We start from the raw sequence: 26,229 nt of genomic DNA on the forward strand, positions 1-26,229 counted from the left end.
GACTTCAAAGACTTAGTGTGGAAAAAAAAGTGTGCAAGATATCTCATCAGTAATTTTTAAAATATTGATCAATATATTTTAGATATACAGGATTAAATAAAATGTATTATTAAAATTCACTTCACTTGTTTCACTTTGCTTTTGCAAATATGGCTACTAGAAATTTTTTAATTACGCATGAGTCATCATTACAGTTCTATTGGATGGCATTACACAAGAGTCAGACGACTTGGATTCACAGTTTAGTTCCACAGTACTGAGTAATTTCAACAAGTCTCTTTTATAAGCCTCTATTTCCTCATCTGGAAATGGGTGAAAATAATTATACTCACCTCAAGGCTTATTGGGGGGATAAAATAAGATTATGCATGTGAAGCTATTAAGTTCATACATAATCAACTCTTATTAATGAGAGCTATTCTTAAAGGAAGAATTTTTTTGTTCTTTATAATTTAAATATTTTTCTAATAGACTGGGAGAAAATATTTGCAAATGATGTGATTGACAAGGGCTTTATTTCCAAACAGTCATGCAACTCAGTAACCAAAAAACAAACAACCCAATCAAAAAATGAGCAGAAAACCTAAATAGACATTTCTGCAAAGAAAACATACAGATGGCCAACAGGCACAAGAAAAGATGCTCGATGTTCCTAATTATTAGAGAAATGCAAATCAAAACTCTAATGAGGTACCACCTCACACCTGTCAGAATGGCCATCATTAAAAAGTCTACAAATAACAAATGCTAGAGAGGGTGTGGAGAAAAGGGAACCCTCCTACACTGTTGGTGGGAATGGAAATTGGTGCAGCCACTACGGAAAACAGTATGGAGGTTTCTCAAAAAACTAAAAATAGACTTGCCATATAATCCTGCAATGCCATTCCTGGGCATATATCTGGACAAAACTAAAACCTGAAAACATACATGTACCCCAGTGTTCACTGCAGCACTATTTACAATAGCCGAGACATGGAGACAACCTAAATGTCCATCAACAGATGAATGGATAAAGAAGATGTGGTACATATATACAATGGAATACTATTCAGCCATAAAAAAGAACAAAATAATGCCATTTGCAGCAACATGGATGGACCTAGAGATTATCATACCAAGTGAAGTAAGAGAGAAAAGAACAAATATCATATGATATCACTTATATGTGGAATCTAAAATATGACACAAATGAACTTATCTATGACATAAAAAGAGACTCACAGACAAAGACAACAGATCTGTGGTTGCCAACAGGGATGGGGCATGGGGGAGGGATGGATTCAGAGTTTGGGATTAGTAGATGTAAACTATTATATAGAGAATGGATAAACAACAAGGTCCTACTGTATAGCACAGGGAACTATTGATATATTCAATATCCTATGATAAATCATAATGGAAAAGAATATGAAAAAGAATATATATACACATATATATAACTGAAGCACTTTGTTATACAGTAGAAATTAACACAACATTGTAAATCAACTATACTTCAATAAAATAAATAAAAAAACTTTTTTCTAGGGTATATAGCCTGATGTGGGCAACTTACCACTGATTTTACCTGGATTGTAAGGGCCCCTTTTGATCTACATGCATAGAATTCTTTTTAGCTTGTGACAATTTTTTTTGTATTTCATCAGACTCTGGAGGGACCATCCAACACCTTGACTCTGAAGCGCCTGCAGCCCTTAATTTTCATTAGCTTCTCACCAGCTCAGCCACTCCAGCCCAGGGTAATGTGTCAAAATGTACCTCCTCTGAAACACATTTTAGAAGCTCTAACATTTCACTCCCCAAACCCAGCCTTTTATCCTTTCAAAACATTTGGATAAAAACTCTTGCTCTCACTGTAGAAATTTTCTAACCTCACCATAATCTCCAGTTGACTTTGCCCACTACTTTCTCACTGTCCATCAAATACCTCTGGTCTCTCTTTTTCTCTTTTTTTTTTTTTTGGTGGGGGGCATCCAACTCATATTCCAAAACCCATCATTATACCTACTCTCTTGAATCACTGAAGTTGTTCAACTCAAATTCTGTACAAATAAGCCCTGTGGTACCAGAGAATAACACTGCACTGAAGTCCAAGAGAACGAGATTTCAGCATCACTTAGACCTCTGATTAGCAGCATTCTGCTGATACCTTTGGTAAGTTCCTTATTAACCAAAGAAAACATTTGCTGTTTCTATAGCATGGGATTCTTGAAAAGACACAACGAAATCAGGTTCAGGAAAGCATTTCCTTCTTTATCAAGGAGAACGGACGAGAAGACCACAGCAATGCAAGTGGAAAGGGATCAATGCTCAAGATGAGGAAAAGGTGGCTCAGGGGACACTAAATTGCTTTAAATGAGTTTAAGTCTGAGCTCCAGGAGGGGCATGTCACATACACAGATCTGGAACAACTGTTATATTCTGAAGAACCATAGAGAATGGTAGACATAAGAGATAGAGAAAAAAGTGAGCCCATTCAAGGAAGGTAAAAACTCAGAAACCACTTATCAGGTTAACGTGTCAGAGGATAAATTTAAGTGTCAACTAGGCTCCCAGCACTGCCATTCGGATTATAGTTGAAGGCACGGGGATGATGAGGAGAAGACTTAGTAGATATGCTAGGTCCTCAAATACCTGGCTGACCTACTCTGCAGACCCCAAACAGAGCTCATGCATTTTCTGGGAGCCATCATTGGCCAGGCTGTATCCTAAACATTGGGCTTAAAGAAAAAAGTGACAGGCCTTGCCCTCTCGGTTCTCACAGTCTAGTATGGAAGGCAGACAAGTGACCAGACAATGATATACACACTCACATTCAGTCTTTCTTAATGCTCAGGACCAATGGGGGCGGGAGGGGGATTAAAAAGGTGAAGATTTCAGTACAGCACAAGGTGAACATTTCTAATCGAGTTTCTAAATATGGAACAAGGTCCTTTGGGAGGTAATGATCTCTTATCTCTGGAAGGACTCAAAAGCAGAAGAGTAATGACCATTTACATAGAATATTATAGAAGAAAGTGGAAGGTGATGCCAGATGAATGCCAAGTTCCTTCCTAATTAAGATTCTGTGATTTTCAAAAGGGGACAGAGCCCATTCATTAGGACACTCCATTACATAAAGAGACATTTGCCTGTGTACAAAGTGAATTGTACAACTGACACAGAAAGGTTCTTTTCTAACACAGATTACAATTTCTGTTAGTTGTCTACAATGTTCCATGTCTGATATTTAAAAGCCAAAGATCAGTCTTCTGAATACGGAAAAGTACGTTACGCGTTTCACTGATCCACCTCTGTTCTGTGATCTCGCGCTCATTATCGGAGAGAAAAGCCTAACTCAAAGGCCCGAGGTGCATTGCAGTCCTTACAGAACCAGCTCTCCCATTCAACAACCACGCAGATAATCCAGGAACCAGTAAAGCAGTAAAGAAAATGGGAAAATGCCAACTTTTCCAGACCTGGACATAATATGTAACCTCAGCCAGCCCTCCTGTATAATGTTTGACCCACAAGGAGAGAAAGAACTAGAGCCTAAATCCATAAACTATTCTAGAAAAACAAGCTAAAACATGTGCCCTCTGATGAGCGGTCAGCCGTCATTTGTTCCTTTGCTATAGAGGAAGAGAAGGTGTGTGTGGACGTGGTAGGTTTGGAAAAGAGAAGATTGAACAGGTTAATCACAGCCATCTGCAAATATACCAAAGAGGAAGGGAAGGAAATAGAACCTGTTGAGGGCCTACTATGTGCCAAGCACCATGCTTTCCATGACAAGACCTCAGTTTTACCAATAAAGGGGAGCTAGAGCTACCGACATGGAAAGACGATTACGTTCTCTGTGTTACTCTCATCATTACCATATTACTGGTGAAACTGGACAAGGCAATTCTAAAGGCCACCTGGCTTCACTTCTTTCTTCTGCAGGGCATCTCCGAGCAGATCCTACCCTCTATGAGAGACACATGTCCCAGAGCTTCCGTCTCTCCTCTGCAGGTCAAGTCTAATTGGAACTGCTCCAGCCCATGCGGGTATCTGGTCACTGCAATGGAAGCTCGGCCACCGCCAAGCGTGTGGTCCCTTTGAACTACACTCCAGGCCTGGATCATAAAATCCAGATCCAGTTTGGAGAAGAGTCATATGTGAGATGTGGGGCAACTTGCTTAACCCGCACTGGGCCTCATTTGTCAAAAACTAGCTATGAGTATTGGGTTTCTTTTTAACCCTGAGACCCTATGAGTTCATGTCATTATCAATCCCTCCCAACTGAAAATGCCCATCACTCAGGAGGCATATCTTCCGAGGAAACAGATGGGGCGGGCAGTAGTGTCTACATCCCCCAGTGAGAGGAACAATAGAAGTCTGTCTCCCAAAGGACAGCAGGTGCTGAAAGACGGCAGTTATCTAAGAGAACCTCTACAATACTCCATAGGGACCAGCACAAAGGCAACTGAGTGTGAGTAGGACGGCAACTTTTAGAGTCAGCCATCAGTGTTTTCCGTGACCACAGCCCTGAATCCCACTTCATAATCTTTCTGATGCTGGTAATGAGCGGGCATCAGGTCTAAGAGAAAAGGAGATAAATGAGGGCTCCCAGCTAGACAGGGGAATCATGAAACAGCCCCGGCGCCAGCCACTTCCCTTCATGAGCTCGGAATCATCCTCACCCCAGTGGTGGCCTGGGGGTGACTTCCCGGGCCAACTAGGAGCAAGATCAAAGGCTGCTGGGCATGCAGGGCCTCGTCTGAACACTGGCAAATATCTCGCTGATTTAAGGCAAACTGTCCAGAGTGGTGACTGTTTAGTTTAGAAAATGATCCTTGGATGGCAGTGATGGGGCTGTCCCAGCCCTCAGCGGCATCATTAGTGAGACATACTTTGGTCCCCAGCAGGAAGGCCACTCGCTGCAGGCCTTTAAATGGAGGGGTCATGCTTAACGCATTTATTCTTCAGGAACAACCAGAAAAAGAACACCACCGAGAGCTCAGAGGACCCTTGTCTAGACACAATTATAGCATCTTAGCTTAAAAACAGGCCACAGAGAAGGAACCAGAACACAGGAGAAAGAACATGGATTATGGAGTCAGTTCTGGGTTTTAATCCCAGCTCTACCACGTACTAGCTATGCATGTGACTTGGGCTTATTTAACCTCCCTAAGCCTCAGTTTCCTTATCTGTATAATGGGGATCATAATAGGACCGATCCACAGAGTTACTGTGAGCGTTCCATGAGAGAACCATGTAAACATAAAAAAGAAAGCGTTCCATGTATAGCACAGGTTACACCACAGCCTATGGGGTCTAGAGTCACTGAAAACAGGAGTCTTGAGTTCCAGTGCAATTCAACAGTGGCAGCTTCAGCCAGTGGCTGCAACCCACGTCCCCCTCCTTTCCTTCAGATCCATCCCACCTCCGTGTGTACTGAATCACACGATCATGCATCTCATATCATTTCATTTGGAAAGGGAAGAATCAAATAGCTGCCTTGGCATTTATGAGCTGCCTGATCTTAGGCAAACATCCTTCAACTCCGAGCTTCAATTTATAAACTGCCTGTAAGATGGAGGTAACGAAACTCCTCTCTCCAGCCCACAGGGTGGTCCTGAGAAGTGAGTGAGAGCATGCCGCCACCTGCAAAGCTCCACACGGAAAGAAGTCATCGTCCCTGTCCTGCTGCTCCCCTCCCCTGGTGACAGGAGCTGCATGTCCTGGGTAGAGTTTGGGGCACCCAGGGCCGGTAGCCTGTTGATCTGGGGCCTCGGAAGCTGGAAATGAATGGGCCACATAAACATCAGAAAGACCAGTGAGCGTTTCACAGGCCACAGGGACGAGCAGGCTGAGCCTTCACTGTTTGCAAATCCGCACTAACTGGTCATCACAGAGAGAAGCACACCAGTCCAGCGCGAATTTCTCACAGCTCATTTTTTTTTTTTTTTTTTTTTTGCGGTACGCTGCCTCTCACTGTTGCGGCCTCTCCCATTGCGGAGCACAGGCTCCGGACGCGCAGGCTCAGCGGCCATGGCTCACGGGCCCAGCCGCTCCGTGGCATGTGGGATCTTCCCAGACCGGGGCACGAACCCGTGTCCCCTGCATCGGCAGGCGGACTCTCAACCACAGCGCCACCAGGGAAGCCCTCACAGCTCATTTTTAATCATGCACTGATCCTTCATAACTCCCTTTCCCCTATTACTCCATTCTCCAGTGCTAACAGATAGAATAAGGGGCCCACAGGAGTATTTCTGAGAAACGCCATTTCCAACAGCTGTACAAAGCGATTTCTCATTCCTATCGGGGGAGGCCGTCTTACGTGTCTGCTGACGCTACCATCCGACATGCTTCCTGGATGCAAGTAAAGAACACAGCACCATTCCCTGTCATCATCCATCCCTTCTCTAATGCCATCTAATGGATGGTGTTTCAGTGTGTTCCCTTCCTGGTTTACCTGTCATGGAAAGACACTCCACCTGCCCCACAGCTGCTCTTGGGATGTTAAGGTGGGTTGGCACAGACGGAGCTTCCTCATCTATGCCACTGCAGGGTCACTGGTAGACAAATACCTGGCTGCCTGCCCATGCCCTGAGCCACAAGGGGCCTCAGGAATGTGGTGAACCCTGACAATGATCAAGAAACTCCTTCCTCAACCTAAATGTCCATTGACAGATGAATGAATAAAGAAGATGTGGTACATATATACAATGGAATATTACTCAGCCATAAAAGAGAATGAAATAATGCCATTTGCAGCAACATGGGTGCAACTAGAGATTATCATACTAAGCAAAGTAAATCAAAGAGAAAGACAAATACCATATATCACTTACATGTGGAATCTAAAATATGACATAAATGAACCTACCTATAAAACAAACAGACTCACAGATATAGAAAACAGACTGGTGGCGGCCAAGGGAGATGGGGTTGGGGGAGGGATGGAGTAGAAGCATGGGGGGAGCAGATGTAAGCTATTACATACAGAATGGATAAACAAGGTTCTACTGTATAGCACAGGGAACTATATTCAATATCCTATGATAAACCATAATGGAAAAGAATATTAAAAAAGAATGTATATATATATGTATAACTGAATCACTTTGCTGTACAGCAGAGATTAACATGACATTGTAAATCAACTATACTTCAATTAAAAAAAACAAAACAAAACTGAAACCTCTTCCTAATGGCTTCATGTCTCTTAGGCACCCAGTGCTGACTTTACTGTGTATCATTCATTTAGCAAATGTTTTCATAGGTGAGGCATCATCATGGTTTAAGTTTGTTGAGCAGGTGTTAAGCTTACAAGGTGATGAAAAACAGACAGGATCCCAGCTCTTCAGAGCCTACATTCTAGGGGAGACAGACATTTACCAGCTCATTACACAAAGGCGTGAAAGCTTACACTCCGCAGCGAGTTTACTGAAGGAACCGTACGTGATCCTCTGAGAAGGTACAACAAAGAAGCCCCTTTGCGATGATGAAGGCAGGGAAGGTTTCCTTGTGTACATGGAGCTTAAGCAAGAGAACGTGGACTCAATTAGCGATGGGGGAGAGCAGGCTGAGAGTACAACAGAGAGAAGAAATGACTTGTGCAAAGGCCCCCAGCGGAAGGGAAGGAGCAGAGCAGACTAGAAGATCCAGTGGGGAAGCAATGGTGCTAACAGTAGACGACTAAGTCAGGAGGAGGTAGGAGCCAGACTGTGCAGAAAAACTCGACTCAGTTAAGGACTGTGGTCTCCATCTTAGTAGCATCCAGAAATCACTGAAGGTTTTACACAGAGCACGGGGAAGGTGTGGTTGGGCTTGCCTTTGGAAAGCCTGACTCATGCTACTGACGGAGAACAGATGTGGGTGAGGAGACGTGAGCGGAGGAGAAGGGAAAAGGCTTCTCTGGGAAAACAAAGCAAAACAAAAAACTGCTGTTGTGTTGGCGACAGAGCATGCAGGCTTAGACAAGGATGGTAGCAGGGGGAGACGAAGACTAGCTAGGACCTCAAATGGCCAGATGCTCGGAGAGAGAAAGGGACCCATCGAAGGCAAACTCGGTTCTGGATAAGCAGCTAAGTAGGTGGTGGTGTTAGGTTCCAGGAGAGGCTCAGGTTGGGGGGGGGGGAGTGGGCACACCACGGTTTAGACTTGTTGAGCAGAATTATGTATAAATTATGATGACTGTTTTCATGAATAATGGAAAAATTATGTTTTACAAAATGCCTTCATACTCACTGTCCTTACCAGATTCTGACAACTGCCTCACGGAATATAGGACTGTGGGTGATAGATGTTTTAAGAGGTGGGGAAATAAAATGCAGATGGTAGGGACATTGCATGGCAGAGTCAGCAGCAGAAGGCAGGGTCAAGGGCAGGACTCTGGAGACGATATCCTTTAGGACACATCAGATTGTTGTTGTTTTTTAATTCTTATTTTTTAAGCCATGGAGTCCTCAATTCAAATGGATAAAACTCCAGTGAGTAAACATAATGGATACCTGGATTCACGTGGGCATGAGGGAGTCAGAGCCCTCGTCTTCCCCCACACCAGTCCCCTCCTTTCCTCCAAGACCCTGAGGAAGCCTTGGGGTTCCCGGGGGCAGCTTACAGGCCACCGTGCCTTACCTTTCAACCTCCCAGCTGCCCTGTGGGCCTTCAATCAAGAGCCTTTTAATCCTATATTGCCATGGCTGCAAAGGGGAATGAGGGATTGTCAAGAACCTGCTGCATTTCAGGCACTGCTGGGCCTTCACGTGAGTGATCTGATTTAATCCAATATCTTCTCCCACAGCTGGCAGGGTTCCACCCATTTTCAGCTGCTCAAGCCAAGGCTCAGAACCCAAATCAGATATTAGCTCTTTAATGGCAAGATGCGAAATGAAGCTGGGGTTTTCAACTACTTCGTGTTTCCTCAAAGAGCAGAGGGGGTGCAGGCTTGCACAGGGCACAGACACAGGACTGCTCTAAGAGAGAACACGCACGCTGTGCCAGACGTGGCCCCCTCCCCTCCTGCTGCTTTTCCCCATGGTGTTGGCCCTCAGACCCCGGGAGACAGAGTGGCTTGCTTTCACCTTAATTAGTGCAGCAATTTGCTAAATTTTGTTTTTCCCTTTTTAAGAGTGTTAATCAGTTTTAGCTCAGAATAGATTGGCATGGCACACAAATTACCACGACAATCCCCAAATGCTAAATTCTGAACATCTCGATCAACCTCAGAGCCTGAAATATGGGAAAATGAGAAACTCCGGCCAACATCTTTGTGATCTATTTAAAATGCTATGGCTCTGAAATGAAAAGATAATGGCTTTATGAGGTTTAGACCAAGCAATGTGCTAAAACCTGCCTCATGTCTAGGTGTTTAGTCCTTCCCAAGGTGACTGGAGACAGAGCTGCAACGGTTTCTGCAAAGCGACACGTTCCACTAATAACAGCAATTGGTTAAATCCACAAGCATTACAGGGTACCAACAAATGCGCCAGAAATACAGAAAAGAACAAGATGTGCTCCCAGCCCCGTCCCGTTAAGAAGGTTCTAAACTAAAGCAGTCGACGGGCAAGTGAACAGAAAACGTCCTCCTCTTTCCTGGAGGAGTCGTGGGACGTTCTCAGAGGGGGTAGCCATGGAGCTGAGTCCTAAAGGATGAGTGGGAGGTGTGACAGTAGCTGGAAGGGTGTGTCAGATAGAAGGAACAGCAGAAGCAAACGCTCAAACGCAGGAGGGAGGGCAGAGAGCCCAGAGGTGGTTTCTTCGAGCTGAGTAATAAGCAAATTTGCAGGAATGGCCAGAGATGAGACTGGAAGAAGAGTCAAGAGCCAGAACGTGCAGGACTTTTAAATCAGACCGTGAACCTCAAGCCTGATGCAGACCATGTGATACCACAGGAGGATTTCTTTATTCTTCTTTTTTTTTTTTTTTTTTTTTTTTTTGCGGTACGCGGGCCTCTCACTGTTGTGGCCTCTCCCATTGCGGAGTACAGGCTCCAGACGCGCAGGCTCAGCGGCCATGGCTCACGGGCCCAGCCGCTCCATGGCATGCGGGATCTTCCCGGACTGGGGCACGAACCCGCGTCCCCTGCATCGGCAGGCGGACCCTCAACAACTGCACCACCAGGGAAGCCCCCACAGGAGGATTTTAAGCAAGGGAATGACGTGGCCAAATGAGTCTCCCTTGGTTGAAACCCTCTGGCCCAACATAATCCTTAATATTTATTCAACATAGTCTTTTAAAGCACATTCACACATGTTCTCTCATTTGAGGCCCTTAATGACTCCATGAGGTTGGTGTTATAAGTACATTTCTACTCATGAAAAAACAGATCCAAAGGTATAGCCTGTTTACTTTGTGTCTTATGACCAGTAAATGACAACATACGAATTCAAACACGGGCCTGTTGGACTCAGCGCTGACCTCACCGGGTAACAGAATTCTCTAGATATTGGCCACCATAGGCCTTCTTTAGATACGGACCAGGCCAGTAGCCTCCAGCCTCCACAGAAAGCCTTGGTGGCCAGAACTGCACAGACCAACACGCATTCTGTGCTCAAGAAATGGTTGCTTTAATGCTTCAGATAATCAAATCAGATTCAAGTGGCAAACACCCTCAGTTATACCCTGGACGTCTCCAGTCTGCGAGCTGAGATGTCTGCCTTTGCTGCTGTCTACTAAACCATAAACAAGAAAAGCATCCTGCTTGATCTCCCTTCCCACCGGTACCTTGAGCTCATCCGCGTTGTAGAAGTCTACTCGCACGGCAGGCACCATCCAGGTCTGGAAGAGCGTCGCCAGGATCTGCTCGGCGATGGAGTCGGCGATGACGTGGAAATGCAGGGGGTTCCGCCTGTGGGCAGGGAGCGGAGGAGAGTCAGGAGGGAGAACCAAGGCCACAGAGACACGCTCTTACCAGCTGGTAGCGTGTGGCCAGTTTCTAACAGCAGTGATGAAGGACAATCAGGCATGTTACCTACTGGAGAGGACGTCAGAGCTGAGGAGAGAAGATGTCTCATCCAACCTCAGGATTTCAGAGACGTGGCCACCAAGGACCAGAGAGGGTAGAATCCCTGGTGACATTCAATGCAAGCCAACCGCCATACCTGTTACTAGGGCATCTGTGTTTCTAAAAATCTTAAGTAGAGCATGTGTAACAATTTGGTCAACGCTTTATCTTTACCACCTGGATGTACCGGCATCAGTGCAGAAGCACGTGGACAAAGGATGAGGTCTTTGGACCAGCTGTGCGGAGCGGGTAACGCACTTCTCCCCCAGCACAGCACTAAGTCCTATCTTCTGCCTGTTCCTCCCCGAAAGAGAAACAGGCAGCCACGATGGCATCACCTGGGGCTCCCATAACTGAGTATCAGCCCACCCTCACTTGTAATATTTCTAAAGCCTTTATTCATTCTACCTCAGTTGATCCGCTGTTACACTGAGCCAGCACCCAAAATGCAAACCAGCAGTACACAAGGGCAAAGCTTCCAATTCAAATGGAAATGGGTTCGAAGCCCAGATCTGGCATCTATCAGGGGAGGACTTCGAGCATGTCACTTATACCTCTGCACTGCTGCTTCTTCATTCTGCAAAATGTGAAAAGCCTCCTCTACGGGCTACTGGGTCAGTTAGATGAGATAAGATGTACCATACATGATGCATCTCAACAACAAACATAGATGGGATAACAACAGACAGCAGATACGCCTTCCTGAGGGACCGCCAGGCACAAACCAGAAGTTCAACCCAGTAGAGCTATTACCAGAAACATCATTGCTCTAGTAAGAATAACGGCATACATCGTAATACCACGAACGAGCACCTCTGGAAATCTAAAGATGAGAATGACCTCGCCCACCCCAACCTCGAGGAGTTCTTACTACTTAGAGACAGTTAAATATGAACCCAAACATAAACAGGAGGTGGACTGTGATAACTGCTACAACAGAACACAAGGCTCCAGGAGAGTAAAGCAAAAGAAGGGCTAATCTGGACCGGGTCAGAAGAATGTGTAAGAGGTGGGGGAAGTAGTGCCCTGAAGGATAAATGACTTTATTCTTGGCAAAGAAGAGGGGACTCGATCCAAGGAGAGTAACACGAGACTCTGGCTGGAGCCCAGGGGGTGCTGAGAGTGTGGTGGGAAGGGAAGGGTTAGCAGGGACTCAGGGGTTCGAGCAGAGAAGGGGAGAGATGCAAGCGCATAGGGAGCAGTGCAATGAACGCCCGCTTAAACAGTCTGGATTTGATCAGCTCGGCGTGGGGAGTAACAGACTGGCCCATAGCTCTCAGCCTCCTGCAATCGCTCCCCAGCCCTGTTCTAAGTTCTAGATACACAGATTTCTTTCAATTCCCCCTACCCTCGTGCTCTCTCTCCACCTGGGCCTTCGCACACACCGTTTACTCTGCAGGAAACCCTCTTGCATTTGCTCATTCTATAAATACTTATTAAACACCCACTGTTCACCAGGTGACGTGCAGGATGCTGGGGACATGGTGGTAAGACACCATCCCTGCTCTCACGGTCTCGTCCTCTCCTTCTTCCTCCTCCTCCCCCCACCCCTGCCTCCACAGCCCCCATTCAGCATTTGGTTCTCTCTCACCCAGCCTTCACTTCTGAGGTCTGCCATCATTTGCTTTTAGAATCCTTCCCTGACGACCCATGACTAAGTTAGGGGCCCTTCCTAATGCACAGTCAGCTCAGCATCTGTGCCCATCCTTGGGCTGTGGTTGCCTGTTTACTGGTCTGCATGCCCCCTCGACCGAGAGCTCAGGGGAGTAAAGGATGGTGCCAGTTGTGTTGAAATGGAGAGCCCCACGATCGAACTCAGTGCCTGGGATGCAGTAGGAGTTCAATAAACGAAATGAAGAGTGGGATAGGTGATGGATAGTGGGCAGCTAAGGGGAACAGAGGTGTATGCCTCACTTAGGAGATTAGGTGAATGTGAAACAAGAATCCGACTTAGTATCTGGGGAAGAGCAACAGCGAAGTGGAATCTAGAGGAATTTCAGGAGAAGAGATCTTAGATATGGGGGAAGTGGAAAGGAAGAGGAAGACACTGGGGTTCCTGGGCTGGTGGTGATTCGTTCAGGACAGGGGCTACAAGAAGAAAGGCACACTGGGGGAAGATCATGGGTTTGGGACTGGGTATACCAAGTTTCAGGTGAGGGTGGCAAAGCCAGGTGGAACTGGGTAGATGAGTCTAGACCTGAAGAAAGTTATTATCCAAGGCCAACCTGCCAAACACATAGCAGGAGCTCAGGGTGCTGAGCTGAACAAATGACCCAAAGGAGCGATCAGCACTGCTGAACTTCTCCACGGCACCCGCTGCGCGAACACTGCAAGCTCTCCCATTAAACTGTCTATACTCAGAAGGAAGGGGCACGCCTGCCTTACAGCTTCCCTGGAAGCTCTACAGGTAGCTTCCCTATAAGATGCTGCCAGCAGTCCTAGGTGATGATTGGTGGCATGAGGGAGTGATGGTGTATTTGTTCACTGGCTACTGACTTACCTGGACGCTAAGCCAGAGACAGCTAGACAGCCACCTGGAAGTCAGAGGGTCCCCTTAGCCCTCAGTGTTGGCACAGTCATCCCCCTCTCCCACGAGCCGCGACCGGAGTCTTACGTATCAAGAATGAATGAAGATGAATCTGTATAACTGTCAGCTTACATTTTTATCCACAGTAGAGAGATGGCTTAATTTTAGACATGGGGTAACAATACCAAACAGATCAACATACTACATTTGTCCCAACGCATCACGTTTTCCACACATCTGTATCTTTGTCTGGGCTGTTCCTTCTCCCTGGGATACTCCCCTGATACTTGGAGGTCCCTGAGTACCTGTTCTTCCTTTCAAATCCCCTTTGTCAGTCATCTCCTCCTCAAAGCCTTCTGTGAGCCCATCTTCATCCCTCCCTTTTCCTGCTAACTGGGCACCTCAAATGAAAAGCTAATCTACCACTTCCAGCGAAGCACTGGGTGATACAAATTCAAACACCTGGCTCCTTCTCTGCACCGCGAGGCCTCTGAGAACAGGAACCATCTTTTCATCGCCACCCCCAGTGCCCAGCAGAGAGCACGGCAAGTAACGGGTGCTCAAGAAACACTGGTGCAACAGGGGACGAAAGCCAGCGCCCCTCCTTCCCTGTCACCGGTCACATTCCCATAAGAAGTAAAAGCAGCTGATGGCACGCTTGCATCAACGGTTCAGGGCCGGCGCTCTGCTCCAGGACATCTGGGTCAGAACCCTGGCTGCATTAATGACTGACCGAGTGACCGAAAGCATGTGACTTCAGCTCTCTATGCCTCAATTTCTTCCTTTCAATTCAGAAACAGCAGGACACTGGGTAATTGTGACAATTACATGATGTGTATAAAGCACTTAGCAAATACCTGGCGTGGAATATTTCCACATATGCTAACAATTGGTGTGGTCTGAAGGTTCGTTGCCTCCCACCCCAAATTCATAACCCCTAAGGTGATGATACCAGGAGGTATGGCCTTTGGGAGGTATTTAGGTCACTAGGGAAGAGTCCTCCTTCCTTATAAGGGGTTAGTGCCCTTATAAAAGAGGCCCTCTTGTTTTTTTGACCACATGAGAACACAGAGAGAAGTCTTCAGTCTGTAATCAGGAAGTTGGCCCCCAGCCAGAGTCAGGCCATGCTGGTGCCATGACCTTGGACTTCCCAGCCTCTAGAACTGAGAAAAAAAATACATGTCTCTTGTTTGTCAGCCACACGTTTGTGCTATTTTGTTATAGCTGCCTGAACGGACTAGGACAACTATTACCGACACTAACTTATGAAACTGTTATTTTCTCCACTGCTTTTGCATCACTTTTCAAATAAAGTATTTTCAATTAATTCTTCCATTCACAGACAAAAAAATGAGTTGAATGAATAAACACCCAACAAAGAGCTATCAAGCAGCAAGTAAGGCAGAAGAGGGATTTAGGCAATGAATGAGCTCAGAGTCCTCTCTTCAGGCAGCAATCAATCTGGCAGAGACAGAGAAAGAATACTAATAACCACATAAACGTTAGAACCCCGGTGTCGCGCTGTAACGCTGGGCTACACACACGGCCGCAAAGTTTGGGAACGGCACTGCTCCCAGGGAGCCACCTGAAGACACTGACGTGGACGGTGAGTGAAGGTACTCCTGGAGCTGGAGAGTGAACAACTTGCACAACTGTACAGGACGGTGCCACAAGGAGGAACACACATGCCACTGGAGTATAAGGTGGGAGAGACCACTTCTCACTAGTGGGGAATCTAGGAAGTGCCCATGGATGATGTGGCAAGTAAACCGGACCTCTGGATGCAAAAAGATGGAGGATAGAGGAAGGCATTCTGCAGGAGGTAACAGAATAAGGAAAGGAACGGAGGTGGGAAAGTCCACCGTATGTCAGTGAAAGAACAATAGTCTTCTTTGAGTGGATCACACAATGTTTATTGAACACCTAGTGTATGCCTGGAATGGGGAGGAAAAAAAGAAGAGAGAGACAGTATTAACAACAAGAAGACAGCCAGACAAGGTTTGGGGAGCTCAGCAGGCAGCAGATTGAAGATGTAATTCAGGAGGTTCATCTAGTTACCGAGCAGAAGATGAACCAGCGTGGGTAAGAGGAACAGGCTCTCAGAGGACGGTGCAAGCATTTTTTTTTTTTTTTTTTTTTTTGCAGTACGCGGGCCTCTCACTGTTGTGGCCTCTCCCGTTGCGGAGCACAGGCCTCGGACGCGCAGGCTCAGCGGCCATGGCTCACGGGCCCAGCCGCTCCGCAGCATGTGGGATCTTCCCGGACCGGGGCACGCACCTGTGTCCCCCACATAGGCAGGCGGACTCTCAACCACTGCGCCACCAGGGAAGCCCCGGTGCAAGCGTTTGTATGAGGCTTTCCCCCTCTCCTGCATTCTTCCTCTGGTCTATTTAGAGCATCTCTCCAGAAGGGAGTGTAACTCCAGAAAGACACTGGGCTCCTCTTTAGGGCTAAACTAGGTGTTTGCATGGTCAAAGGGGTCAGTGAGCCTCATCAGCTTCCCTCATTAGACAACTAAGAAAACGCTTAATCTGAGGACACACAGTCCCCAGCTCAGGGGACCACCAGGACCCTGACAGTTTGCTGACCCCCTCAGTAATCCAATGCGGTCTAGCCAGCAGTAGCTCACGTCTCCTCGTGGGGAGGATGAACACCTGGAGGGGCTCTGCTAATAATGCTCCACCCTGGGAACCATCGCAAGGATGTGGGTCCCGTCAACTGCACCTCCAGAGGCCACGAGGAAAGCATGGCCCAGACCACTTTTCACAGAGCCCCTGTGTAAGCCAGAATGTCGCCCTTGAGCTTTAACTTCTGAATCCGGCTGCCAACCAGATGGTCCCACTTCATATCCCATGGGCCCCCTGGAATCAAGACGACCCAATTACAACACTCCTAACAAACAAGGAATGTCAGCTCCATGGGGACAGGGACCTGGTTGGTCATTCACTGGTTTATCCCACCCCCTGGAACAGTGCCTGGCATATTAAATAGGGGCTCGTGTTGTCCTCTCTTGGCCCGTTACACATGTCTGTCCTCCTGAATTCCCTGCCTGAGTGAACGGTGCACCATTCACCCACACTCACAAGCTAGAAATGGGACTGTCACCTGGGCTCCTTCCCCGCCCACGTCCCACACACCCAGTCAACCGCAAGTCCCCAGAGGCAGCGTTAGTCTTGTGGTTGGGGCTTTGAAGCCAAACCGCCTGGCTGCTTCTAATCTAGGTCCTGTCACAAATGATGTGACCCTGAGTGAGCTTTTTAATCTTAGTCTCAGTTTCCAAATCTGTAAAATGGGGTTGATGTTGATGGCTCCTACCTCATAGTTACTGTCTGATGAACTGAGTTAAAATATATAAAGGACTTAGAAGGGTGACTCACAGGCAGTAAGGACTTCATAAATATTAGCTATTATTATCCCAACTAACCTTCAGGAACATCTTATGAATATATTCACCCCTTCTCTCCCTGATCTCTGAGCTTGCTCCCTCCAATAGCTCGTCCATCCTGTCAGCCCTGAACTCTCTAAAATGATCACATGATCCCCTGCTCACCATACAGCCTTCCGCCTAACCGGACCTTCAATGAGCTCCCCCTGTCCCCCTGTCCATGCTCACGCCTCCCCACTCCCTCCTGCACTCCAGCCACTGTCCTCCACAGACCTGCATGTGGCCACCTCTTATCCCTCCTTCAAGAAGAAAACGAAGTGTCACCTCTTCAAGGAAGCCCTCCATGGCTACTCTACCTGAAATGTCCCTCTCCCTCCCCATCACTCCCCACCCCACTGCCCTGTTTGGTTTCTGTCTAGCACTGACTAGTATTAGAAATCTCCATCTTCATCGGCAGGTCTATCTCCACCCTCCACTAGAATGTGAGCTGTCTAGGGTAGAGATTCTCTCATTTCACAAAGCACCTACTCTCTCGTTAACCCCCTCTATAGCCCCAGTGCCTAGAAAGTGCCTGGCCGTGAGTCAGGTCCAGGACTTGGCCACGTTCTCCCACAGGCTGTGTTCACGCTGTCGTGGCTTCCACAACCGCCTACACGTTGCCGCACTTCCTGCTTCCAGCCTTCTGTTCTCAATTTAGACGCCACGGCTCCAAGGAAGCCACTCCACAGAGTCAGATGCCCTTTCTTAGTGCCTCCCACTGATATCAGAGCTCAAAACTTAGATCTTTGCAACTGTTCCCTGTTAGATGGAGTCTTGGCCCTGGAAGCTACATTTTGTTGATGATCTTTTCCTCAGATTTTTAACAGTTCCTTGTAGATATAATCATCCAGTGATTGTTTATTGAAAGAATGAATGAACGGACAAATGAATAATTACCAAAGAGAACCAAATTCCCTCAGAGTGGACACAATTACCTGGAAATTAGGTGTAGAGGCACTTAAAAGAAAATGTGAGAGTAAATCTTTTAATTTGGGGTTAGGTGATGGTCTCTTAGATATGACATCTAAGGCTCAAACAACAAAAGAAAAACAGATAAACTGGTCTTCAAGATTAAAAACTTTTGTGCTTCAGAAAACACCATCAAGAGAGTGAAAAAGACAGCCCCAGAATGGGAGAAAATATCTGCAAAGCATATGTCTGATAAGGGACTTAAAACCAAGAATGTGTAAAGATCTTTTACAATTCAAGACAAAGACAAGTTAGCAGGTTAAAAACGGAGCAAAGGATCTGAATGGTCATTTCTTGGAGAAGATGTACAAATGCCAATAAGCACAGGAAACGACGCTCAACATCACTAGTCACTAGGGAAATGCAAATCAAAACTCAGACACCACTTCCCACCCACTAATGGCTAAAATAAAGAGACAGATGATAACAAGCGTTGGTAAAGATACGGAGATACTGGAACTCTCATTTGTTACTTGCGGAATTCTAAAATGACTGTAGCTGCTTTGGAAAACTGTTTTGCAGTTTCTCAGAAAATTGAGCAAAGTTACCATTGCTGAGTTATCCAGCAATTCCACTCCTCGTTATATATGAAAAAGTATGAAAACATATATTCACACAAAAGCCTGAACATGAACATCCAGAGTTACATTATTCATAATAGTCAAAAAGTAGAAACAACACAAATGGCCACCAACTGACGAATAAACAAAATGTAGTACATGCATACAATGGAATATTACTAGGCAAGAAAAAGGAATGAAGTATGGACACGTGCTACAACATGGATGAACCTTGAAAACATTATGCTACGTAAGAAGAAGCCAGTCACAAAAGACCAGAGAGTACATGATCCTGTTGATATGAAATGTCCAGAATAAACACATCCATAAAAACAGAAAGTAGACTAGTGGTTGCCAGGGGATGGAGGGAGGGGGAAATGGGGAGTGACTACTAATACATATGGGTGTTTCTTTACAAGATGAAGAAAATGGTCTCATGTTAGATAGTGGTGACAGCTGCATAACTCTAACTGTACTAAAAACCACTTTTCAAGAGTGAATTTCATGGTATGTGACTTACATCCCAATGCTTACTTACTGGCCTGAGATGTGGAGTGATGGTCTGACCTATGAGTTTGGGAGAGGGATTGAGGCCTGGTCTGTTCAGCTGTCTCTGGGCTTCTTTCTTGGGGAACTGTGTTGTACAGTAAGTCATTTGCCCAGGTGGGGAAGGCCTGCAGTTGTCCCGGTTGGCTCAGACTGTAAGTAAACCCAATTCATGAGGCCAAAAAAGAACTCACAATTGAAAGAACATCCCACAATTCAGGACTAACAGCAGCAGAGGTGATATTTCATTCTCCAGGTGTAACTTCTGAGCCTTATTTTGCAATTGGCTCCTAACTCAGGAAGGTAAAAATGTTTTAAAGATAGAGGCCTCCAATTCCCCAAATCAGCCAGAGGTGATGAGCCTCCATCCTACTCTCTGTTGTCCAGAGGTAAATTAGCAAGAGTTAGACAGATGTTAAGAACATATTTACGCCAAAACGAGTTTCATAAACTGAAGACAGTAAGAACTCATTCAGAAGAATCACAAAAGGAATAATTTTCTTAATATATGATTCAATGTTATTTAATTTTACATCTAGATAACATCCGAAATAGTCTTTTATACCAGTCCACCAGTTACATATGCATTTTGGGAGCACTGCTTTAAGCCCATGAGAAAAGGCTTCTGAACAGGCAAGCTTGAGTACACATCTTCAAATACAATGGGGTCCACGTGGCTGGGTTCAAGCAACACAGACACTAGGTCTGTTCTAATTCAGACCAGATCACACTTTTTTAACAAAGAAGGGAGCAAGTGCATGCTTCATCTTCAGCACAGTCTGCAGACTTTGCTCATAATGAGCAATGCTCCTGCTGCCTCTGGTTTCCTTAACTGCTCCCCTGTTCCAGGCTGGGAAGCAATAAATATGGTAATACAAAGAGGCAAAGATGATTAAACCCTAGCTTCCTCCCTGCTTTTCCTTTCTTATTTTGGCAGGAATGTGCCACAGCCCCTGTAAGGCAATCCAAGGTCTGTTTTTGATTAAAATGTACAAGGACAGCTGAGTTGAAATAATCCTTAATTATTAAGGTTACAATGGAATTGCAGTTTTAGAAAAAGAAAGAGCCTGTGACAGCAACTCGAAGGCTCAGTGAATCTGTTACACTGAGAGATGTAAATGGAACTCACTGCAGAAAACCATAGCAGCCAGAATGAGGGTTTTTCAGTGTGAGTTCTTGGACTGGAGGAGGACAAGTGGCCTTGATAATGTGGGAAGAATCGAGGACAAGTCAGTATTCATGTCAGAAAAGCTCTCCAGGGGAGAAGAACAGAGCAAATCAAAGGCCTCACGGTGTAGTGAAAGCAGCATGGATTCCAGGGTTGGCCGGAGCCAAGGCTAGAAACCCAGGAGCATCACTCATTCACCTGTGACCTTGATCAAGCTATTTAACCTCTCTGAGCCTCCGTTTCCTCATCCGTTTGTGGGAGTAACGGCATCCACTGTACAGGGTTGGGATGAAGGTCAAATACAATGACCTATCCTTGGCATCTGAACTATACGAATGAATCCTTTTTGGCTTTACATATACATGCGTGACTAAATAGCATAGATCTTCTACCTGTTCACAGGTTCTACATGTCCTTGCTGTTTTTCTCCCTGAACTTTAGCGAGGTAAAATTGACAAATAAAAATTGTATCTATCTAAGGTGGACATTAAATACTTTGAAAACATTAAAGGTGATATTTTTATACATGTATACATTGTGAAATCATCATCACAATCAAGCTAATGAACACACCCATTGCCTCACACAGTTACCACTTTCTTTTCTTTCCTCCAGGCGATTTTCTTAAGTCTTACTAGAACACTAATGTCCAGGCCTTTAAAACCACTATTTATACTTATCACCTCAAAAATACATACCTGGGGGGGGAATGAGGATGATAATGGAAACCACAGGAGTAATAATAATGTCTACAGGGTCACCCAAAATGATGAATGAAAATAAAAATAAGAAAATGATACTCAAAATGGTAACTTTTCAAGAGCTCAGACTCTGAAGCTAGACTGACTGGGTCCAACCCCGGCCCTGCCCCTCCTCTCTGTGACCCTGAGCCTTGACTTCACATACGGATCCTCAGTTTCATCATCTATAAAATGGGGATACCAGTAACCACACCCTGAAACTACATGAACATTCAATGCATTCATATCTGAAAAACACTCAGAACACAGCCTGATGCAGAATGAGAACTACCTTCCTATTTGTAAAATAAATAAAAGACAAATGTTTCACGTCGATTACCTCTTTTGATATTCACAACAGGGCTCTATGAGAGGCTGGGGGGCAAGGCAGAGCTCCAAGAAGTACAGTGACCTGCTGGTTCACCAGCTCACAGATGGAAAAGTCCAGAATCAGAACGTACTTCTGGTTTCTCTTACTTAAATCCTAGGTTCCCTTCAAAATCTGGAAACTGCTTCTATAACAAGTTTAAGCCTGAATAAGCAATAAGACAATTAGAGGCAGACACTGGTCACGAAGATGCTGTTTTATCCTCTCTGTTCTTGAGGGGCACAAGTAAAGCTAAAAAAAAAAAAAAAGGACGGGTGCGCGCACGCGCGCGCGCACACACACACACACACACACACCCAGCTGTTTGACATGTAAAGTAAGGCAAATCACCCAGCTTCTTCCTGCCAACAGGGCTGTGGAGTAACAGTTAAGTAGATCACCCCAGCAAACGAATATTAAATGTTTACAAGCTGGTCCACCTTCCTGCCCAGGAGGTAAGCACTTAGTGACTAAGTGAATATATATCCTTTTTCCTCTGCTTACTAAAAGCTCGGTTTCCTTGAAGAGCAGCTATACTTCCCGGTTTACCTGCAACTGGGATTGGAGTCATAGGCATCCCCCCAACTTTTCTTTAAATAGTCTCCCATCTAGGTGACACAGACACATATTGTGTTATTTTCTACTAGGTAAACCTTTGCTCACATCTATTTTGTATTTATTTTTCTCATCCTCCTTTTTTCTTCATGATAGAGGGTGCAGAGTAAGATGACCAAAAATATATATAAAGAGAAAACAAAACCAAGATCATCTGTATTTCTACCACCCCAGACACAATATACAAGAATTCCATTTTTCATGTATGTTTTGCTATTCTTTCACTCCCTGTAGTATTTCAACCATGTATATGTGTATCTGTATGCATGCCACACATGTGTGCATGTATTTATATAGTGGAACGATGTTATGCATGAGTTTTTTTTGTGTGTTTTCTTTTTTTTTTTTTGCGGTACGCGGGCCTCTCACTGTTGTGGCCTCTCCCGTTGCGGAGCACAGGCTCCGGACGCGCAGGCTCAGCGGCCATGGCTCACGGGCCCAGCCGCTCCGCGGCATGTGGGATCTTCCCGGACCGGGGCACGAACCCGTGTCCCCTGCATCGGCAGGCGGACTCTCAACCACTGCGCCACCAGGGAAGCCCTACGCATGAGTTTTTGAACTGTGTTGTCACTCACCTTATATCATAAAATATCACTTGTCCATGTTATGACATACTTTTTACAACCAACTAAGAATATGGTTTACTATAAGAGGACATTCCATTATTCAGACTTATTGTTTAAGTGTTATTTGAATTTTTATGATTATAAGCAATATTTTGCAAAAACTTTTTTCTGTAATTAGGATTATCCTTTTAAGACAGACTCCCTAAAGCAGTCATAGGGTAAATGTCTTGGTCATAATACTATGAACTTTCTTTCTAAAAGGTTATAGCAATTTTTTAGTGCAAGCATCAGCATATAAGAGTGCCCATAATACTTTTACTATCTTTTAAAATATAGTGCGCCCACTGTCACTAAGCATGCTGCAGAAGCAAAATTGACTTGATGTGACGAAGCAAACCTCACATGAAATTTTGCTAAAAATCTTGTCTGGAAAATAAATCTAATTACTGTAATTAACAGTGAAAGCCAAAAGAAGCATCCTGAACCACTATATTATTAACATTAGGAAGGTGCTCCGTTTGTCAAAGTATTTTATAATCAAGTACTAGTTAATCCTCACAGTGTGCTTTGGAAACAATGAAGCTATTTATAGCTGGACTTTCTGAGCTGAATGTCTTTCAAAGGTCCTTTTGTCTTGATATCTCAAATCATTGTCACCAGCATTATCAATTCACAGAATAATTCTCATCTGTAGAATTTCAAGGATGGGAGGGACTTAATTGGCTATTCGGTCCAAAGGGATTAAGTAGTCACTGATGTGGGATGTAGAATGTTCATACCATATACTGAGAATTTACTTTCTTCTCAAGTCCCCATGCCTCCATGAAAGTATGGCATGCCATCAGCAGCTGATAATAAAACTACTGCTATGTTTTTAAATTTATTTATTATTTTATTTATTTTGGGCTGCGTTGGGTCTTCGTTGCTGCACACGGGCTTTCTCTAGTTGCGGTGAGCGGGGGCTGCTCTTTGTTGCGGTGCGCGGGCTTCTCATTGCGGTGGCTTCTCTTGTTGTGGAGCGCGGGCTCTAGGTGCGCGGGCTGCCGTAGTTGTGGCACGCAGGCTCAGTAGTTGCGGCACACGGGCTTAGTTGCTCTGTGGCCTGTGGGAATCTTCCCGGATCAGGGCTTGAACCCGTGTCCCCTGCATTGGCAGGCGGATTCTTAACCACTGCGCCACCAGGGAAGCCCCCTACTGCTATTTTTAAATTTAACATCTTTGTGCTTCAGCTACCGTAGAAGTAAAAGTTTATACTCAACAGGATTCTTACGATTTCAACAACTATTGGAATTATTTAGGTTTTATGACCTTAAAGGTGCCATAATTGAGAAAGAGCGCGATGACCTGGAATCATGCAAACACTCTTCTCTAAAGAGTGGGCTTTTTCCTTTCAATCAGGGAGGGACCCGAGGTCTTTAGTGGAGACAAGGAATAAACACATAAAGGCTGAGAACCACTCATCTGATTCCATGCGTAGCCTACAGAATGCCTGGTTTCAAGGGGCAGATGGAGGCTGCAGAACCGTGAGTCCCCAAGGTGCACAGAAGCCGTGGTGTTGGGAAAGGGCCCCTCTTCATTCGGCGTTCCCACCTCCTCCTCAGATGTACAACTGAAATCACAGTGGCGACCGGACAGAGCTACAAGGAGGACCTGAGCACCCCTAGCAGTAACTGATCCCATAATGTATTTGTCGGTTGTTCACCTCTCCCTGCTCCAGGAGGCAGTGAATCTGATGTTTTGCTAACCTGCCAGCTGACTGCAGGAAGGCTGGGGGCCCTGCAAGAACCAGCCACGGGAGTTCAGTACAAACAGCTGAGCTAAGAAGTGTTGTTTTCAACCAAGTCAGTTTTGGGGTGAACTGATTCCTAGCAAAAGCTAACCGATATACAAACTAAAGTCTCAAGAGCGAGATGATGTGCTGAACATCGCTGAGCTACACGGCGGCCGGAATGTGAAGTCGAACTAAATCTGGGCTAGTAAGTAACTGGTTGAATTAACACTCTCCAGGTTATCTATTAATGCAGTCTCCTAGGTTCACTTATTAAACAAGTCAACACTTACTGAGCATATAATACATGTTAAGTACTCTGCTGAGATACTGAGAAAACAGGAAAAATAAGGCACGGTGTCTGTCTCCAGAAGCCCCAGATTCTACTACAGGAGATATAACATGAATATATAAATAAATTACAATGTAATAGATATAATGATAGAAAGATACACAGGGTGTTATGGGCTGGTAGAAGGGGAGCCCCGACCCAGGCTTCCGGTTAGAAATAATACCTACACAAAGGCTTCAAGGATAAAAGGAGTTTGCCAGACTGGGGTGGCAGGGAGAGGCAGAGGGAGGGGAGAAATGGGCAGAGAGAGCAGCAAGAGGAAAACAACAGGCAGGGCGCACCTTGGAGAGGGTGGGGACCTACCAGCACATCAGTGCTACTGGAGCGTGAAAAAACAGCGAGGAGAAAGAGAACGCTGCTGAGAATGACATCACATCCCGGATGGTCTGTGTGCCACAGTAAAGAGATTCAATTCTCTTCCCTCGACAAGGAGAAGCTAAGGAAAGGTTTTAGGAAATCAGATTTGCATGCCTGAAATATCATTCTGACATTAGGGAGGATAGGGCAGGGAGACAGAAAGCACAGCTGAGAGTACATGTAGACATGAACTATGACACTCACAGTGGGGATGGAGGGGAAGGGGTGGAAATGAAAATTACTTAGGAAGGAGGACCTCAAGGCATCAGTGATAGATGGGCTGGTTGGGGGACTGAGAGAGCAAGAGGACACAAGATGAATCCCACTTTCCTGCAGGGTGGGTATGTCTTGGGTGTCCACCAACTCTCTCACCTCCATTTATGCTGTTGACAGATCTGGGTGTAAACCTTTACATGGATCGCTGTTCAATTAAACTGTGGGAGCTCTTCATGACTGTTCCTACTGCTAAGACCCTTCTGCATTCTGCCATGGTTATCTGATACGTTTCCATGCTGTGCACTGCAGCTACGGGTGAGCTTCGTCCAAACCCTTGGTAAGAAAGCAAGTTAGAGCAGAGCCTAAGGACACTGGCTGCAGCTGTAGGCCCAATTCTGGATACACTGAACATAACTAGATATCAATCAAAATAGTGAGGGGACAGAAGAAAAGTGCCATGAAAAAGCATTATGAAAGCAAATGGCCGTAGCTTAACTTGGAGAACAGAGGACTCAGGAGGGACTGTCATTTCCAGGTGGAAGAGGAATCCATTCTTTGTATGACTGTCTCCACGGTGATGCACTAGCACCAATGGACTTCATCACACAATCTACCAGTTGGAAAAGTTCAGTTTGATATAAGGCAGGACTGTCTAATGGTCAGAAACACCCGGAGGTGGGATGGGCTACACTGGAATAGAATAAGCATCCTGTATTAGCTTGCTAGAGCTGCCATCACAAAATGCCACGAACTTGTGTGCCTTAAACAACTGGAATTTATTTTCTCTCGTTCTGAAGGTTAGGAGTCCAAAATCAAGGTGTCAGCAGGGTTGGTTTCTTCTAAGGTTTCTCCCCTTGGCTTGTAAATGGCTGTCCCTCTGTCCTCATCTTCTCTTCTTATAAAAACCTCAGTCATACTGGATTAGGGCCTACCTATATGATCTCATTTTAACTTAATTACCTCTTGAAAGGCCCTATCTCCAAATACAATCACATTCTGATGCCCTGGAGTTTGGGATTCAAACAGATAAAATTTAGGGGGACACAATTCAGTCCATAACGCAACTTGTCAACAGGGAAGTG

At 45.5% G+C, this 26,229-nt stretch overlaps 1 protein-coding gene across 1 annotated transcript in view; it reads right to left on the reverse strand.

Moving 5' to 3' along the window:
- Positions 1–26,229, reverse strand: part of LARGE1 (LARGE xylosyl- and glucuronyltransferase 1) — a 583,936-nt gene that overhangs the window by 269,486 nt on the left and 288,221 nt on the right. Inside the window, exon 5 of the mRNA XM_060025562.1 lies at positions 10,693–10,816. Coding sequence (XP_059881545.1) covers positions 10,693–10,816 — 124 coding nt within the window. The remainder of the gene's footprint in view (positions 1–10,692; positions 10,817–26,229) is intronic.

This window comes from Delphinus delphis, chromosome 11 (genome assembly GCF_949987515.2).
Source record: "Delphinus delphis chromosome 11, mDelDel1.2, whole genome shotgun sequence".
Taxonomy (NCBI): domain Eukaryota; kingdom Metazoa; phylum Chordata; class Mammalia; order Artiodactyla; family Delphinidae; genus Delphinus; species Delphinus delphis.